At 44.2% G+C, this 16,986-nt stretch overlaps 1 protein-coding gene across 7 annotated transcripts in view; it reads right to left on the minus strand.

The window, feature by feature from the left end:
* Window positions 1-16,986, minus strand: part of TNC (tenascin C) — a 91,938-nt gene that overhangs the window by 41,568 nt on the left and 33,384 nt on the right. For 5 of the 7 annotated variants that reach the window (XM_059925461.1, XM_059925458.1, XM_059925459.1 and 2 more), the window contains exons 5-11: window positions 16,431-16,546; window positions 15,518-15,674; window positions 11,517-11,786; window positions 10,586-10,771; window positions 10,253-10,342; window positions 8,503-8,766; window positions 360-632 (exon numbers count right to left, since the gene is read on the minus strand). In XM_059925461.1, coding sequence (XP_059781444.1) covers window positions 360-632; window positions 8,503-8,766; window positions 10,253-10,342; window positions 10,586-10,771; window positions 11,517-11,786; window positions 15,518-15,674; window positions 16,431-16,546 — 1,356 coding nt within the window. The remainder of the gene's footprint in view (window positions 1-359; window positions 633-8,502; window positions 8,767-10,252; window positions 10,343-10,585; window positions 10,772-11,516; window positions 11,787-15,517; window positions 15,675-16,430; window positions 16,547-16,986) is intronic. The other 2 variants (XM_059925462.1, XM_059925460.1) reach the window with 1 other exon arrangement.

Below are 16,986 nucleotides of genomic sequence, written 5' to 3' on the forward strand. Positions count from 1 at the left end.
AATTGCCCTAGCCTCTGGCAGACAAAGAGATTATTATTATTTTTTTCCTTCTGAATATCATGCCTTAACATCCCTCACCAGGAGGGAGCCTGTTTGTGAAGCCAAAGGTCCCTGCCATTGGGGCCGTGTGTATAGTCCCCAGGCTGGGCTAGGCACAGCCCCAGAGGCTGTGGTGCACATGGGGTGCAGTGTGAAAGCTACCCCAGGAGTTGTGCGGCTTGATTTCTCCCCATCATTAGGCACCATAGTGCTATAACTTAAGGTACTCAAGTCTATTCAAAAACGAGTTGCGTCTGATTATCCTTGGGCAGGTTCCTGTTGGGAAAAACAGAAGCTATAGACAGAAAGGTAAGAGGTACCTGTGGAGGCCTCAGCAGAGAGCACTGGTGTCCTATAGCCCCGGATCACCCCGTAGATGGTGACTGTATAAGGGGTGGCGGCCTTGAGGCCCTGGACGTCCACAGCCCGCAGGCTGCCGGGCGCCGTGAGGTTCTGAGCCGCCTCCACCCCGTTGGCCTCCTGCACCTGAATGACAAAGTGCTCAAAGGCCTGGTCAGCTGTGGTCCAGTTGAGTTTGAGGCCATCCCAGCCAGACTTGGTCACGGTGAGGTTTTCGATTTCAGGGGCGTGGTCTGAATAATGACAGAGACGGGGTCAGTTAAATCATTCCTGAAATGCTTTCCATCTGGGAACTCAGAAATGGCAAACCCGCTGCCAATGCTGCGAGACCATGGGGGCCCCAGGGCCACCTGCATCCCTGGGCCACGCTGTCGCCATCAAAACACCAACAGAAAAGTCAACAGAATACTTATTTTGCCTTGCTGTGTATTTGGGTTTGTCTTTTGAATACGGTGTTTTTCTATTGACCAGTGTCCTGTGGATTTGGAAAATGCTACACGTCTGGGTTAGTACTGCTCTGGGCTGCAGTTTCCACTTTGGAAAGCGGCTCTCATCTTAAAGGTGAGATCATAGGAACAGCCTTCGGCTACTCTCGGGATTCTTGGTCTGAGCCGTCCAGCCTTCTGTATTTTGAGGAAATTGGTCCTCTTAGATTCTCTTGCTTTCCGTGCTTCCTCAATCTCTCCTGGAAGGCATGTTTTATAGTCTCTTTATGTTGGGATTTTTGTCAGTTTCTGGGGCTCAAATCAGTTTACATAAACCACTTCAGAAAGATCAGAGATAAATTAACACAGTACAAGTAAGGCTGTCCTGAGGAAGTCACTGAGTCTTTGCAAAGCTGCCCCTCATTGGATAGAAAGAAAGACTGAGGCCCTGGGAGAAATAGCTTATTAAGCTCAATTAAAACTTGCCGTCTTTATTCATCTCTAGGATGAGCAAAGCACAGAACACTCACTTGTCTGAGTATGGCTTCAAGGTGATAATTTGCCCAGGGCTGAGCCTAACTGGACTTTGCATCACCTAGGAAGAAAGGATTTTCTCTGGAAACAGATCCTCTAAACAACAGAGTAAGAACTGCCTTGAGCTCATTTAGGTGAACAAATTGTTTCTCTCTATATGCCTCACATTGGCTGCTCATTTCAAATCAGTCCTATCATCTGTCCATTAAAGCAGACGTCTCACTTGAAAATCTTAGCTTGCAGTTGGATAGAAGATATCCTTTCAGAGGGGAAAATGTTTCTTTTCAAGAATCTGTTTGATTCAGACTTTTCTACGTTCTGGGGAAGGTTCTTCCCAATTGTTCCATTTTGGCAAAGCTGACACTCCTTCAAATCTTGTTTGATCTAGAACAGCGGTCTGCCAACTATGATCTGAGGGTCAAATCCAGCCTGCTGCCTCTCTTGGTAATAAGTGAGCTGACAACAGTTTTAAAATTTTTAAATGGTTGGAAAAATCCAAAGAAGAATACTTCATGACAGATGAAAGTATATGAAATTCAAATTTTGATGTCATAAGTAAAAATCTCATTGGAACTCAGCCGTGCCTGCACATTTACATATTGCTGATGGCTGCTTATGTGCTTCAGTGGCGCAGTAGAGGAGTTGAGACAGAGACCATATGGCCTGAAAAGTCTAAAATATTTACTGTCTGGCCCTTTCAGAAAATGTTTGCCATACCTGACCTTGACCTTCATTCTACAGAGTCCTCATTCAACCCAAATCTGTGTCCCGGAGCCCTTATCCAAGACCCCATAGCAGTTCCTAACCACACAAACATGGTCTAGGTAAGAAAAAGAGGACCCCAAGCTCCAAGTGATGTATACTTGTGGGGAAAGAAAGGGAAAAAGATCAGCTATCTTTTAACCCAGTGGCCCTTGTGAGGCCAGGAGCAGTGCTCCAGTTGTAGCAATTATCTCCTTGACCTTGGGATTTTAGCACAGCTAAAGTCAGGAGTGTGTCCTTTTCAAATATTCCAAGAGCCCTCATGCATGAAGAGCCATCAGACAAAAACCAATCTAAGCCAAGCTGTAAAGTTAAGGAAATCAATTCTGTGGCCCATAAACTCTCCTTTTTATCCCACTTTCTTATTTTTTTTCTCCTGCTGCTGTGAAGGCTTCTTGTCAAGAACTTAGCTGACATTGATAGTTGACCCCCCCTTGTGTGAATTAAGTCAGTGTTTCCTCTCAGGTAACTGCCTTTTAAGTTCTTTCTCTAATTATGACATAAAGCATATTTTTTTCCATGAAAGAGATTTCAGGTACCAGGTTGCAAGAGATGTGGGGAGAATTACCTATCTGGGGGAGGGAGGGTTTATGGAGGGGTTACAGATTGTCTTTTAAGCTGTTGTAGTAAAGATGGTTGGAGAGAGGAGGAGATCCACATTAGAAAATGTCTCTTCCTCATGAGAACCATTTTTTTCTTTAAATCAGCTTTTTTATATGCCACGGATACTTTATACAATGTCCTTCACATCCTGCTTCATCTCTTCTTACAGTGGATAGAGTAATTTTCATAAAATGTCACGTGGCTCAGTAAATGGTAATAGTCATGGTGATGATACTTCCACCAAAATTTTTGGCTATTCTTCCATTTTTTTGTTTTTTTTTGTTTTTTTTGTGGGGAGGGGGTTAGGCAGATCAAGAAAAAAATAATCAGTTATATTTAGTGCTGTGACCGTGACCACTGCTGGGTGGGTGCTTTTGGTGCCCGACCCAAAACCCTTCACTAAACAAATGCTAGACAGATAAGTAAAAGGTGTAACTTCAATGAATAAAATCAGTAGATAAATTAAAGGGAGGCGGGTAAGAATTATGAAAAGAGAGGGAAAAACGTGAATAAAAATACAGCAGACAACAATTGAGATTGAGACCAGAGGCTTCACATCAATGCGGATTCTGCATTTCAATAGCAAATGACACACTTGTGGGCTTACTGCCCCAGAAGCCCCGTGTTTCCGTTGTATAGTTCCATACTGAATTTCTTGGCCTTTCTTTATGAAAAGACTGTTGTCCTTTTCTTCCAGCTGTGCACTGGCATCTACCCTCTGAACAATGCCAGTGGGCCTGGGAAATCAGAATTTCAAAATCCCATTTCTGTGCTCATGGTGAGTTGACCAGCTGGCCTGGGGGAATTTCTGGCTGTGCCAACTTTAAATCTTTGGACTTCCACCGTCTTGTAGATGGTAATTACCAAGTGCTGACTGATGAGGAATCCACTTTTAGTGGTCACCAATGGCAGAGAGAGTGATTCTCCAACAGCAGCGGGATGGCCAAATTCAAGCCTCAGGACCCCTGAGGGTAGATTAAATTGCTTGAATCTCATCTTGTAAAGTTAATTGAAATTAAAAGCCTTGCCTGCCTTAAAACTTTCTGGTGACTCTTCACACTGTCAAGAATGAAACCCAAGCCCCTCAGCATGATATTCACTGCCCTTTGTAGATGGTACTGATAATGTCTGTAACCTTGTATCCTGTTATCCCCAGCTCCATCATACAGCAGGACTGTATAGCTGGTGTTTCACTAACATAAAGTTTCTCATGCCTTTGAGCTTCTCACCTACTGTTCCTCCAGCTGGAAATGTCGTTACTCCCTTCTCCACTTGCCCAACTCATTTTCCTTTTTTAGGATTCAGCCAAGTATCACCTCTTCCAAAAAGCCTTCTCTGATACGCTGCCTTCACCTTGCTCAGGTCTGGGATGGGTATCTGCCTCTGTGCTCCTGTAGCTTCCCACACTTTCCTCTAAGCAGACTAGTTACGTTCCTATAATTTTGGTTTTGGTCCTCTCATTCTCACTGCAATGTGCATCATTTCCTGAGTGGAGGGGTTGTGTCTTTCTGTTCTCTATACCAGCGCTGCCTGACCCATGGCAGGTAAGAAATAAATACTTGTTGGATGGATAAATATTTGACTAAATTTCAGTTTGCTCCATGAGAAAATCAAAATGGAAAATCAGAGCAGAATGCCTTCTATTACTTGCAGCTGTGGCTAAAAGCAAAATTCCACCTCTCTGCTTCCCAAACCCTTGAGAATTACTGGGGTATCACTGTCAAGCCTTATGCGGTGTGGGAGGATGCTTTATCGGCCTTGTGTTTCTGCATGTCCTCCCTGCTTTATGTCCCTTACTGCTCAAAGAAAATCATGGCCTCCACTTCAAGCGGGGTTTTGTTGAGTTTATTAGAATACAGATATGGGGCCGGAGGCGGAGATGCCTGGCCCATACTCATTTTGTTCAATGCTAACAGGGATAGTACCTTTTTTCTTTCTTTCCTTCCTTTCTCCCCCCTCCGTCCCTTTCTCCTTACCCCCATCCTTCCTTCTTTCTTTCCTTCCACTTTTATCCAGAGTAAGCTTAATTAAAGACTCCAGGAGAATGACTTCCCTTCCCTTAATCCTTAAGAGAGAGAATTTGGGCCTTTGATACAGAGGTGAAAGAAAAAGACCAGAAGATTCAGTGGAAATACTGCCTCTGGAGGAGCTGGAGTCCCCAGATGCTCATGAAGCATATGCCACGTGTTTGGCTGTGTTCAAGGCACTGGGGCTGCAGCCAGTGAAGGAGACAGAGTCCCTTCTGGCTAGAAGTAGGAGGCAGGCCATAGGTAAGTAAACCAACTAGTGAGTGATATCAGGCAAGTGTCATGAGGAACTCTGGAGCAGCATGAAGGGGTAAGTCAGGATAGGGCACCATTTTAGACTGGTTGACAGAGAGGTCTTTTGAGATGAGACTTGAGCTGAATGAAATGAGGGAGGTGCTGGGTGTAGAACTGGGAGAAGAGTGGTATCTAGGCAGCAGGAGTAGCATGTGCAAAGGCCCTAAGGTAGGAGCAGGCTTGGCATACTTAAGGAACAGCGAGAAGGCCAGGGTGACCACAGTGAAATGAGCAAGGGGACAAGTAGTGGGAGTGAGGTCAGAGAGATGGGAAGGACCAGACTCTGTAGGGCTGTGTAGCCTGTGATAGGGTCTTTGCATTGTATTTCAGGTGTGATGGGCATACTTTTAACTTGGTGCTGCATCAAGGAAAAGGCTTGCGCTTTGGCTCAATGCCATGGCTAGAGCCCTGGAATTCCCTGGGAAGAATGCTTTGGGGCAGCCAATTTCACATCTTCTCTGTAAAACCCACAGACAATGAGCGACACTTTGCAGACTTCTGCTATTAAGAATCGAGTAACGCAGAGCTGGGAATCCCTTTCTTCTGACATTTGAACCTACACCCTTTGACATTTCAGGACTCATAACCACATGGTACATTCCTCTAAGCACTCCCACTTTTCCTGTTTCTTTTTTCTCCCCATGTGTTTACCAAGGCCAGGTCCCTGGACTTCTGCTTCTTTACGTCTTCTACAACATAGTCCTGCTTGCCTCTTCCGTGTCTGTCCAAAAACTTCTTCCCACGTTAAGCCTATCCTGATGCTCAGAAGGCATGCCGTGCTCCCACTGCACCCCACACCCCTCGTTACAGCAAGTGAAGGCGTCTGTTTGCTGGATAGTTACCTCCTTGGAAGCACAGACTTGTCTTCATTGCTGTAGTATCCCCAGGACTTAGCACGGAGCATGATTGTAGTGCATTATTGACTGAGTAAATGAAGGAGATATTTACTGGGAGGATATTGTAGGGGATATTTACTGGGAAGATAGACTTCAGGAGATGGAGAGAAATGCCCACCTCACTTTTAATAAAATAAAATAGTTCTATGGAGAAAGCCATAGAGAGAAATATTCTAGCGACAGTGGGGGAAGAGCCCATAAAAGGGACTTTGCACATTTTTCCTGTAATGAAGAATGTCTTTAAATATACAACGTGATTTCTTTGAAAACAGTGTTAAAGAGGCACGGCTGGGGAAATGAAACCACTGAGCCCTTGGGAGGCCAAAACTGGGCTCTTAGTTAGAGACAAAGTAATTCCAGCCTGTGATTCACTTGAAAGCTTTCATCTCCCTGAGCAGCTAAAGCCTGGGGATTCCCTGCTGGAGATAGGAGATAAAGTGGCTATATCCAGAGGGTAAGATGACTGAGTGGAGATAGGAAACCCTCTTTAATCTAGCATTTGTAAAACTCAGGGAAAAGTGAAGAGAGAGGGAGAGAGAGAGAGAGAGAGGCAGAGAGAGAGGCAAAGAGAGAGAGAGGCAGAGAGAGAGGCAAAGAGAGAGAGAGAGGGAGGGAGGAGGAGGAGGAAGAATAGGAAGAAGAAGAGGAGGAGGAGGAAGAGGAGGAGGAGGGAAGAGAAGAAGAAATTCCCTCTCTTGTTTCTCTGATTCATTTGTGGTCCCTTCGCATCTTATAACAAGCTCATGTTTATAAAGCTGAACCATTCAAATCTCTACCGTAGATTTATTTCTTCCCAATTTATTCTCCCCTCCCCCCTCATCTATGATCGAGCTACCCCACCCCCACACCCCCATCCCCCACCGAGCATCCTTGATGACCATCTCATAGCTGCGTGGGAAGCAGTCCATGCACAGAGTCAACAGAATTGACCACCTGAGCTCACTTCAGACTTTCTGAAGAGGCTACTCTTTGTCTACTAAATACCCCTTCTCTCTCTCTTCCTTACAAACTACCACAATTTTATGTGGGCAGCAACCTGGTCCGCCAGAAGACTACCTTTCCTAGACTTACTTATAGCTAGAAGTGGCCAGTGAAATGCAAGTAGAAGTCACTGGTGAGGTTTCCAGAAAGACTCTCATGTAGGAGGTACTTTTTTTTTTTGGTTTTGGTTCTTCCTCCTTCATGCTGCCCAGAACACAAATGCGAAGGCTGTACTGAAGTAGCCATATTGTGACATGGAGGTGACTTTGAGAATGGAAGCCAAGGACTAAGACTAGTGGAACAGAAGGCTAGAAGGAGCCCAGATCCCTGATCATTTGGAACTGCTGTGCCATCCCTGAACCACCTAACCTCAGACTTATTTTATGAGAGAGGAAACCAACTTGTATCTTGCTTAAGTGACTGTTATTTGAGATTTCTGTTATATGCATGTGAAAGTATCCATAAATGACAAAGACGCTTCAAGGCATTTCCAAATATGCGCATCAGTGCCACACATTTTCTGCTTATGGAGACTCACCTGGAATAGCATCTCTGCCAAGACACCGTCTCTGGCTGCTCCTGACTCCCCCATTCACTCCCTTTCCTTGGCTGAGGGCTGCCCAGTCACTCCCTTTCCTTGCTTGAGTGCTGTCTAACATTCTGACCATCTGGTCTTACCCCAGGGACGGTGAGTAAGTGCACATGAGTCAGAATAGCAGTGCTAAGTACATAACCCATTTTTTTCCCCTCAAATATCAGCATACTACAATATATTCAGTGGGTTCTCAATACATACTTACTTATTAAATTGAAACTAAAGACTATTACTTGTCATACCCTGAAGAATTAACATTTTTCCCCTGTACCTCTTGAATATTTGGGGGCCAAAGTTAAATGTGTATATTTTCATATAGGAAGAACTGATTTTTTTTCTCAGTTTAGCCATTGAGAAAATATGGAAGCCGGTACAAAGAACAGGATACTTGGGCTAGAAGGGATACTGGAGGTCAGGATTAAGCTGTCATGGAAAAACAAAGTTCATCTCTTAATGACCAAGAGAAAATGAGAAGGCCACCGTGGAAGGCTCAAAGGACCGTGTGCAATGTTTCAGGTAACCTGAGAGGAAAGCAAAAGACCTGGAATAAAAACAATTAATGGGAAAAAACCAAGGAATTATTCCCAACATCTTGGTCATCTTGAAAAGAAATAAAATGAAAAGTTAATTAATTGTGCTAAAGAGGAAGGAAAATGAGAAAAATTTTAAAGAGTCTGTGAAATGCACAAAATTTTAAAAAAAAAGAACCAAAGACAAACACAAACTTTGATGCTTTAAGTTCTCCTAGGAGGAAATATTTAAAAACCACTTTGATTGCCCAGCTAGGGAACTTTGCTGTTGACGAGTCAGTTGACAAGAGGAAAAGATAGGTAGGTAACTCTTTCAAATGGGATTTAGAGCAGTCATGAGTAGAGAAATCCCCATGTCTTCCCATCTGGTCTTCTCATTTGAAGACAATCTGGCTGATGGGTCTGCAACCTCAGAATCAACAGAGGGTGCGGCGAGAGCTCAGAGGCTGACCTCACCTGTGGATGCGTGTACCCGTGCCGGCTTGCTCTTGTGCCTGCCCTTCTCTGCTGTGAGGAGGATGGTGTATTCCTGCCCAGGTTCCAGGCCTTTCAGGATGTAGGAGGTGGTGCCTCTGGGGAGCTGCACCTCCACTGGCTGGCCCAAGGGAAGACTGTAGTTGAGGCGGTAACGGTCAAACTTGGCCAGCGGCATCTGCCAGCGCAGGGTCACGCTGGTCTCCGTAGGTTCAGAAACCTGAAGGTCCTTGGGCGCGTCCAGGTCTGGGAGGAAAACAGAGAGTTGAACACCCTTCAGGCTTCAGGGCAGGACTGCTTCTGGGGCTGAAAGCTGGTTGTGGGCTACAGTCCTAGGTCTGCCGTAGCGCTGTGTGGCTTCAGGTGACTCAGCTGTCTGAGTCTTAGTTTTCACCTTTGTGAGATGCTGTTATTGCACGGTACCTCACTGTGTTTTTGAAAGATTAAAAATAATATAGCGGTATATCCATACCATGAAATGATACTCAATTAAATGCATTTAAAAGGAACTGATTATTGATACAAGACACAATTTGGATGGATCTCAACAGAATTATTCTTAGCGAAAAAGCCAATCTCTAAAGGTTGCATATTGTATGATTCCTTTTATGTAGCATTCTTGAAATAACAAAATTGGATGAAGACCAGATCAGTGATTGCCAAGGATTAAGGTGAAGGGGAGGGTGGGAGTTGCCTTGGCTATAGAAAAGTGTAGCAAGAGCAACCCTTGTGATTGGAACTATTTGGTGTCTGACTGTAGTGGTAGATTCCAAAATCTACAAGTGATAACGAGTGGTAGCTTCCAAAATCTACAAGTGATAACATAGAACTAAATACACACACACATACACACACATACACACACACACACACACACACACAGTTGAGTGAAATCTGAATAAAGTTGATAGACCGTATCAATGTCAGTTTCCTGGTCCTGATAGTTTTCTGTAGTTACACAAATGTTACCAATGGGGGGAACTACACAAAGGGTACAGATCTCTCTGTATTCTTTCTTACACCGCATGTGAATCTACAATTACCTCCAAATAAAAAGATAAAAAAGAATATGTATAAGTGCTCAGCATTGGATCCTGCATAATGATCTCCCCATACCAGCCACCCCTTATCATCATAGTCCCAGGGGGCGATAAGCAGGAGGCTGGTGGAGAGGTAAAGGGACGAGTTTTCTTTTTTACAAATTTTCCAGAAAAAACAAACAAACTTGCAGAAAGAATCAGCGGCCTCAAATCATGTAGCCCCTCAGCATCCTCACTCAGAGGCTGGAGCTGCAGGATGCAATGAGTAAGAGCAAAGATTGCCTTAAACTATGCTCCTGCCGCTTATAATCTATATGATGGGGGTATGCAATACAAATACAAGTGTTTGCTAAGAGAAAAGCCCCCAGATGTGTTTTGATTAGTCAGTGGTTTATAAAAAATGGAATCGGTTGCCAACTTTCAAAAGTTTGTAGATCTCTAATAAAGTCTGGTTCCAATTTTTTGTAAAATATCCCCTGTCCCCCTTCCTGCATAGAGAGTAGTGTTAGGATCATTCACATGGGGAGTGCTTATGCTACTTTTGAACGTGGACATCTGGGCTGGATGATCCTAGAAGCCCCTCTTTCCTCTGGGCATCTACTATTTCTTTTTAAGTAGGTTTCCTGCCTCCTGGGCCTTGTTGTGTCTGCTGGTGCTCATCCCGTGGAGGTGGGAATCCAGGCGGGCCTCACCTGTGGCCGCATTGATGGTGGTTGGGTCACTCTCCTTGTCCCCCTTCACGGCAGACACTCCAATACCATATTCAGTTCCTGGCCTCAGACCTAAGAGAGAACATGCAGGTTGAGATTCGGCCCAAAACTGGACAGACTTTCAGAAGGCCATAAAAATGGCCCTGAACTAGTCCCTGAAGGCTACGATTTCTCAATGTCTGGACTGTTTCACAGCCTGACTCACAGAGGCCCAAGTGAGATGGATAGCTGGGAAGTGTTTTTTTTCACTCTCTGGAGGGTTGCAACGTGGGGACATGCCCCCAGGGCCAGTTGGGTCAGGGATGCGGAGCTCACCTGTGAGTGTAGTTTTGGTTGTGGTTTGTTGGCTCCTGGGGACTTCTACCTCGGCATGGTCACCTCCAGAGATGGGTGCATACTTAATTCTGTAACTGTCGGCGGCCGCCTTGACGTTCCTCCACTCCAGGGTGATGCTGTTTTCTGTCTGGGAGATGCGGCGGAGATTTCTGGGCGCATCCAGGCCTGTTTGGGAGAGGAAGGGGCATTGGTATTGAGAACACCAGGCACCAGGAGAGAGGGAGTCCTTGACAGTTCAAGGTGAGACATGAAAGGTGCCTGCCATTGGAGAGAAATGACAAAATTGCCCACACACTCCTCTGGCTCAATAGCTAATGCACACATCTAAACAAATACTACATACTTGACACTTTCCTCATTATTAAAGCGCATGATACCTCAATCATTCACGTTTTCCACCGATTTCGTGCTTAATAAAAACTGTACAGAAACTTGCAAATAAGCTCTGTGACTGTATTTGTTGTATTCATCACTGGATTTTTAATAACTCACACGGAGCTTACCGAGCTCTGAAAAAATATTTAGTGAATGAATGATTGACACTTTGGTACTTTTAAGATAGTGCTGTAGGCTAAGAGGTTAGAAGGCATCTTTGTCATTTATGTTTTCCATATACTGCATTTTATTATTAAAATATTTATTTAAATTTTGTTTTAACCAAAATGTCTGAGAATCTCAGACCAGCATCTTCTATGTAGGCAAATATTTTCTTTTGCCTTAGAAAGTTATTTGGGGTAATATTAATCAATCAATTGCTACAGTATTTTAAAATAAAACTTAAAGGAATGAAAATCCCCTTTCCATTGTTTCCACTGTAAAAGGAGCCTGGAAGACAGCCCGACATGGAGTGGGGATGGGAGTCTGGCAATCTTTCCTTTCCTGGGGCTGTTAGCAGGGGGAGGCCCGTTACCTGTCGTGAAGGTCTCTCTGGCGGGTATGCTAGACATGTCGGCCCTGCGGGAGATGAGGGAAACCTCGTAGTCTGTGTCTGGCTTCAGGCTCCCGATGGAGTACTGGTTCTCCTCGTGTGTGAGGTCGATGCTGGTTCGGTCGCCTGGCACATCTTTGATCCCGTATGTGAGCTCAATGCTGTCGATCTCGGCCAGGGGCTTGGACCAGGTGATCAGAGCGGTGGTGTCCGTAACGTCTTTCACTTCGATCTGGCTGGGGGCGTCCAAGCCTGTGACAGACAGAGGACAGAGGGGTTTCAGAGATCAGGGCCAGTGCCAAGGGCTGAGCAGAGAGAGGGCTTGTAGCCTTCCAGATCCGTGAGTGTACGTTCAGGTGCATACTGGCCAACTGACCTTATTTTGTCTTTCGGAACCTCAGTTTCCTGTTTGATATGCTATAAGTAGGGATGATGACAGCTACCTTGTAGGGTTTTTGTTTTTTCAAACATTAAAGGAAATAATGCATGTGGAGCATCTAGCACAGAGCCTGCAATGTAGTAGTTATATGATAAATGGCTGTGACTATATTATTATCACCATCATCATCATCATAAGTTGAAGAAACACACTTAGGGGCTACTTCACTTGAAAAACATTGACTTAGCCTCTATGGTTTTTTAATTAGGCAAAACTCCCTAATTGGTAACTTCTCTATCCAAATAATGAAACAGAAAAGTGAGGCAATGACTGGCTTGACAATGTATGGAAAGTTAGTTTTGATGAAAGTAATTCAGGCAAGAAGGTCACGGCTATCTCAAGCCTTGCCTGTCTTTGAGGCCTCATCTTGGCCTTCCTCCTGCCCTGCTGCTCACCTCCTGCCCCACCCGCTCTGGGCTTCCTGCTCTGACAGCATACTTCTCCTCCAAGAGCGCCCCGTGTTGTTTCTCACCCCCAGCCTCTACTCTTGCTGTTCCTCTGTTTCTTCTTCCTGAGATTGCTCCTCTCCCTCTAAAAATCTCCTATTCATCCTTCAAAACCCCACTCATATGTCACTTTCTAACAAGAACCATTGTCTGACCCTGTTGCAAACAGATAAACACATACTCCTTCCCCTAGGGGTATAAAGTTTCAGTTTGCAAGATGATTAAGTTCTAGAGATCTGCTGTACAGCATTATGCCTCTGGTTGACAGTACTCTATTGTGCACTTAAAAACGTGTTAAGAGGGTAGATCTCCGGTTAAGTGTTCTTACGACAGTCAAAAATAAGAGCTTCCTAGTATTGTGCTTTTCTCACTATTCTGTAACAGATTTCTCTACAGTTTATTCAAACCGTCTTATACAATCTAGATACGGTCATTCAGAGAGTCAGTCTTTGACCTTTTTGAATCCCGAGTGTAGCATCAGGCTTTGCCATTTATGTCTTTACTCTTTTTTTTTCTAATTAGATAAATAATTTTAATGCGTTAAAACATTATACAGTAAAACATACCAGGCTGAAAATTAAGACATTAAAGCATTCAGTCAATGTTTCTTCATTTTTTAAAATAGTTAAGTTTGTGTTTTCAGCACTGGTTGAGGAAACAAGATCAGATGAAAGGAACTTGGTTTTATAAAGGGAATGAGAAGGAGGAATAATTCATAGCTGATTGTGAGAAACCTGCAGAGTCTAGTTTTTGAACTCTATGCATTGATACATTAGTCTCAGCTCACAGATGTTGAAGCCGTGAAATCCACAATGAAAATGATACTGCAGTTCAGCAGTGAAGCCTCCTGTCCTATGATCTTCAAGGTGCTAGGAAACACCTGAACCATACCTACTACCTTTCTTAACAGCCCTTTCATTAAAGAAGTTGAGATTCAGTCAAGGACACCGATCTCGCCCTAGGTCCAGAACCCTTCAATACAGGAGATTAACATTGTCTTGTGCTCACTATGTGCCAAGCACAGTGCTTTGTCGTTTAAGTCTTAACTCTCATGACTATACCGTAGGAAGATATATGAACCCGGTTTCCAGATGGTGGGTCTAAGGCTTAAAGAAGTGGATCTACCCAAGGTGATGGTTATTGGTGAAGCTGGAATTCAAGTTCAGGACTGTTTGGATCTAAAGCCCAGGCTCTTTCTCCTTTAAATGATGCATCTCAAAAATATTTACATATCAGAAATGGTTGTCATACAATCTCTATATAGAGCTGAGAGGGAAGGAGCGAAATATGAAATTTTTAAGATCCTTTAAATCTGGAAAAAGAGCAGGTATCAGCAAAATAAACAGGTAAGTATCTGCCTCTCAGTGTTGATATTTATGTGATTATGAAACTTCAAATGTTGGGATGTTTGTCCTTCAAGAAGAAGAAAATAAAGCAGCCAATCCCTAAATTTAGATTAAAAAGAAAAGGGCAGATGAAAGAAATGTCTTTTGTATTTTCAACGGGCCGTCTCTATAGCAAATAAGCATCTGCTTAATCTTTTCTATGCCTTTCTGGTGATCTAATGATTTTTTCTTGTTGGTACCCGCCTTCTACCTACCACAGTGCGATGTTGTCAGGATGATGGAAAACACTTGCTTATAAAAAAGACAATCTTATGAATTGGATCTGAGTTAAACAAAATGTGCAAATATTTAAATGCAAGATGTTCTTTCTTGTCATTAGTAAAGAGATTTAAATTTTCCAATCACCCCCTGCCAAGAAGAGTCAATACCTTAAATAGTTGGCACGTATGGTATGCTATCTTGAAGAAGATAAAGAGATTTTCCCAAATGTCAGTGCAAAACAATTTTATTTGTTTATTTATTTATAAAAATTTGCTTCTTGATAGAACAACTCCAAATTCAGGATTTTTATTCCCCCCACCAAATGATCTAGCAGTGCCAAATCCTACTCTACGCCCAAGAAGTTCTGATATCTTTAGCTCTGAGTCACATTTTATTTAAGTTCCTGTTGAAGACACGGCATCAACACTCTACATAACCCAGAGCCTAGTCAATGTTACTGGTAATGGGGTTAAAGTCATAAAACTAAACCCAGGCTTAACATTCTGGCCCTGATAGTATTAACCACGTGGTGTTAGTTAAACTGATTAAGCTTCTTTAAGCCTCGGTTTTGATTCTTGAAAAATAATAGCATTAATATTTTCCCTACCTTTTCCATAGGACTGGGTACTAATATTAAATCAGATAGTATGGTAGATTATTTATTTTCCTGTATCAGTGCCCCTTTGAAATGTCACTCTGAAGCTTCTCTCATACAGGGATGGATCTTTTCCCCACCCCTTCAATCTGGACTGGCCTTGAGATTTGCTTTGATGGAAGTGACCCAGTGTCTTTTGTGAGCCTGCTCCGCCGCTGTGAGATCAGGCCCAGGCTAGCCCACCGGAGGCTGAGGGACCATGTGAGGCAGAAGGGCACCGTGCTGGCTGAGGCCATCCTAGGCCAACCAGCCCCCAGCCCATACAGATGCGTAAGTGAGTCCAGTCAAGAACAGAAAAACTGTCCAACCCCAAATCACCAATGTGCAAAAGTATCGTTTCAAGCCATAAAGTTTGGAGCTTGTTTTTTATGTAGCAAAAGCTAATTGAGGGCTTCCCTGGTGGCACAGTGGTTGGGAATCTGCCTGTCAATGCAGGGGACGCGGGTTCGAGCCCTGGTCCAGGAGGATCCCACATGCCACGGAGCAACTAAGCCCGTGCGCCACAACTACTGAGCCTATGCTCTAGGGCCCGTGAGCCACAACTACCAAGCCCGTGTGCCACAACTACTGAAGCCTGCATGCCTAGAGCCCGTGCTCTGCAACAAGAGAGGCCACCACGATGAGGGGTCCGCGCGCCACAACTACCGAAAGCCCGCGCGCAGCAGCGAAGACCCAATGTGGCCAAAAATAAATATAAATAAAATAAATAAATTTGTAAAAAAAAAAAAAAGCTAATTGATACAGATGCTCTGTAAGAGGGCATGTTATCAACCAGAGATGCTTTGCAGTACAATCAGCTTTATCCTTGTGTCAGTGGTATTAAAGGTGATACTCACGGGTGGTTGTCACCCTCTTCAGGCCTGGGCCCCGGGTATTGTTTTTCACGATGTGCAGAGATATCTCATACTCTTGCCCGGGAGCTAGGCCAGTTTGCTGGTACGTGGTCTCCGGCCTCCGCAGGCTTTTGGTGATCTCTCCCTCATCTTCTTTATTCTGAAATATAGAGGCACCTTTGTAAGACCTAAGGAGGTACCAGCTCCTTCATTTATGTGATTCATTCATTCTGTATTCATGCCTTCCTCTTTCATACTTTCATCTATCACTAGGCACTTACTAAGCATCTGATCAGTATGGCAGGTGCTGAGGATATAGAGAGATGAATATATCTCTCAAGTTGGTTTCTCCCTCCCACAGACCTCTCTACTCACCCCTTTGACACTCAAGTCAAATGACGGGCATGAAAACCAAAGGAACTCTGGAGCCACCAAATCAATCCTTCCTTTCATAGACGAGGAAGCCAGCATCCCAGAACTCAGGTCATTGTCCCATCTTCCAAACAGCTAGTAAGAGGCAGAGCCTGACTTTGAACTCAGGGACCCACTTTCCTGCCTCACATGTGCTTTTAGGCACAGAGAGAAAGGATACTCAATCTCAGATATGCCTGGAGGCATTCTGAGACAGAGACCATTTCTTATCTTCTTTGCCTCTGAGTGGAGATTTGTAAGACTGTAATGGGTACTCGGAACATAGAGATGACTTGCCATCTATTTACTTAGGCTCTCAGCCCTAAGTGCCGTGCTTATTGACTTCTTAAGTCACTTAAAAACAGATGCAGATGCACAGGGGCTACTTAGAGCCTTGTCCCCCACCAAAAGCCAAGGAAGTGAGTTGATAGAAAAGTCTACAGAGCCCTGTGAGCATCTTTCAGATGCTCGTGGTCGAAGGTGCCCACTCCTCTGTGCTCCTTACCATATTCCGGAAGATGACCTCCCACGTTTCAAAAGCGATGTCCAGAGGATCCCACTCCACTTCCACAGATGTCTCCCTGATGGACTTGAATTTTAGACCTTCAGGTGTAGGCAGGTCTGTCAGGAAGAGCACAGAGAGGAGGTAAAGATGACTACATGTGTGGTGGAGGGGACAGACATGATTCCACTAAACCCCACAGGGCTGTCTGTCAGAGCTGGAGTCTATTTAAGGGTTCTCCTGGATTGCCGTCTAATGTGAGGCATCATGGAATTTAATATCAATATAAGGACCAACCATATGATTGAATACTGGCAATTTCATATGCTTAAACCTAATATGACAATAGACTTTGAAATCAGACAGATGGGCTAGAATCTCAGCTCCATCATCACAACTTCTGTGTGCTTGGTTGAGTTAACAAAATGCCCTGAGCCTCAGTTTCATCATCCAAGAGAAGGAGCTAAGTATGCCTACCCCTTGGGAATGTTTTGAGACTGCTGAGTCCCACAGTGACTGCTGGCCATGGTCCCTGGCCTGAAGCACAAGTTTAATAAAA

The sequence above is a fragment of the Balaenoptera ricei genome, chromosome 6 (genome assembly GCF_028023285.1).
Source record: "Balaenoptera ricei isolate mBalRic1 chromosome 6, mBalRic1.hap2, whole genome shotgun sequence".
Classification (NCBI taxonomy): Eukaryota; Metazoa; Chordata; class Mammalia; order Artiodactyla; family Balaenopteridae; genus Balaenoptera; species Balaenoptera ricei.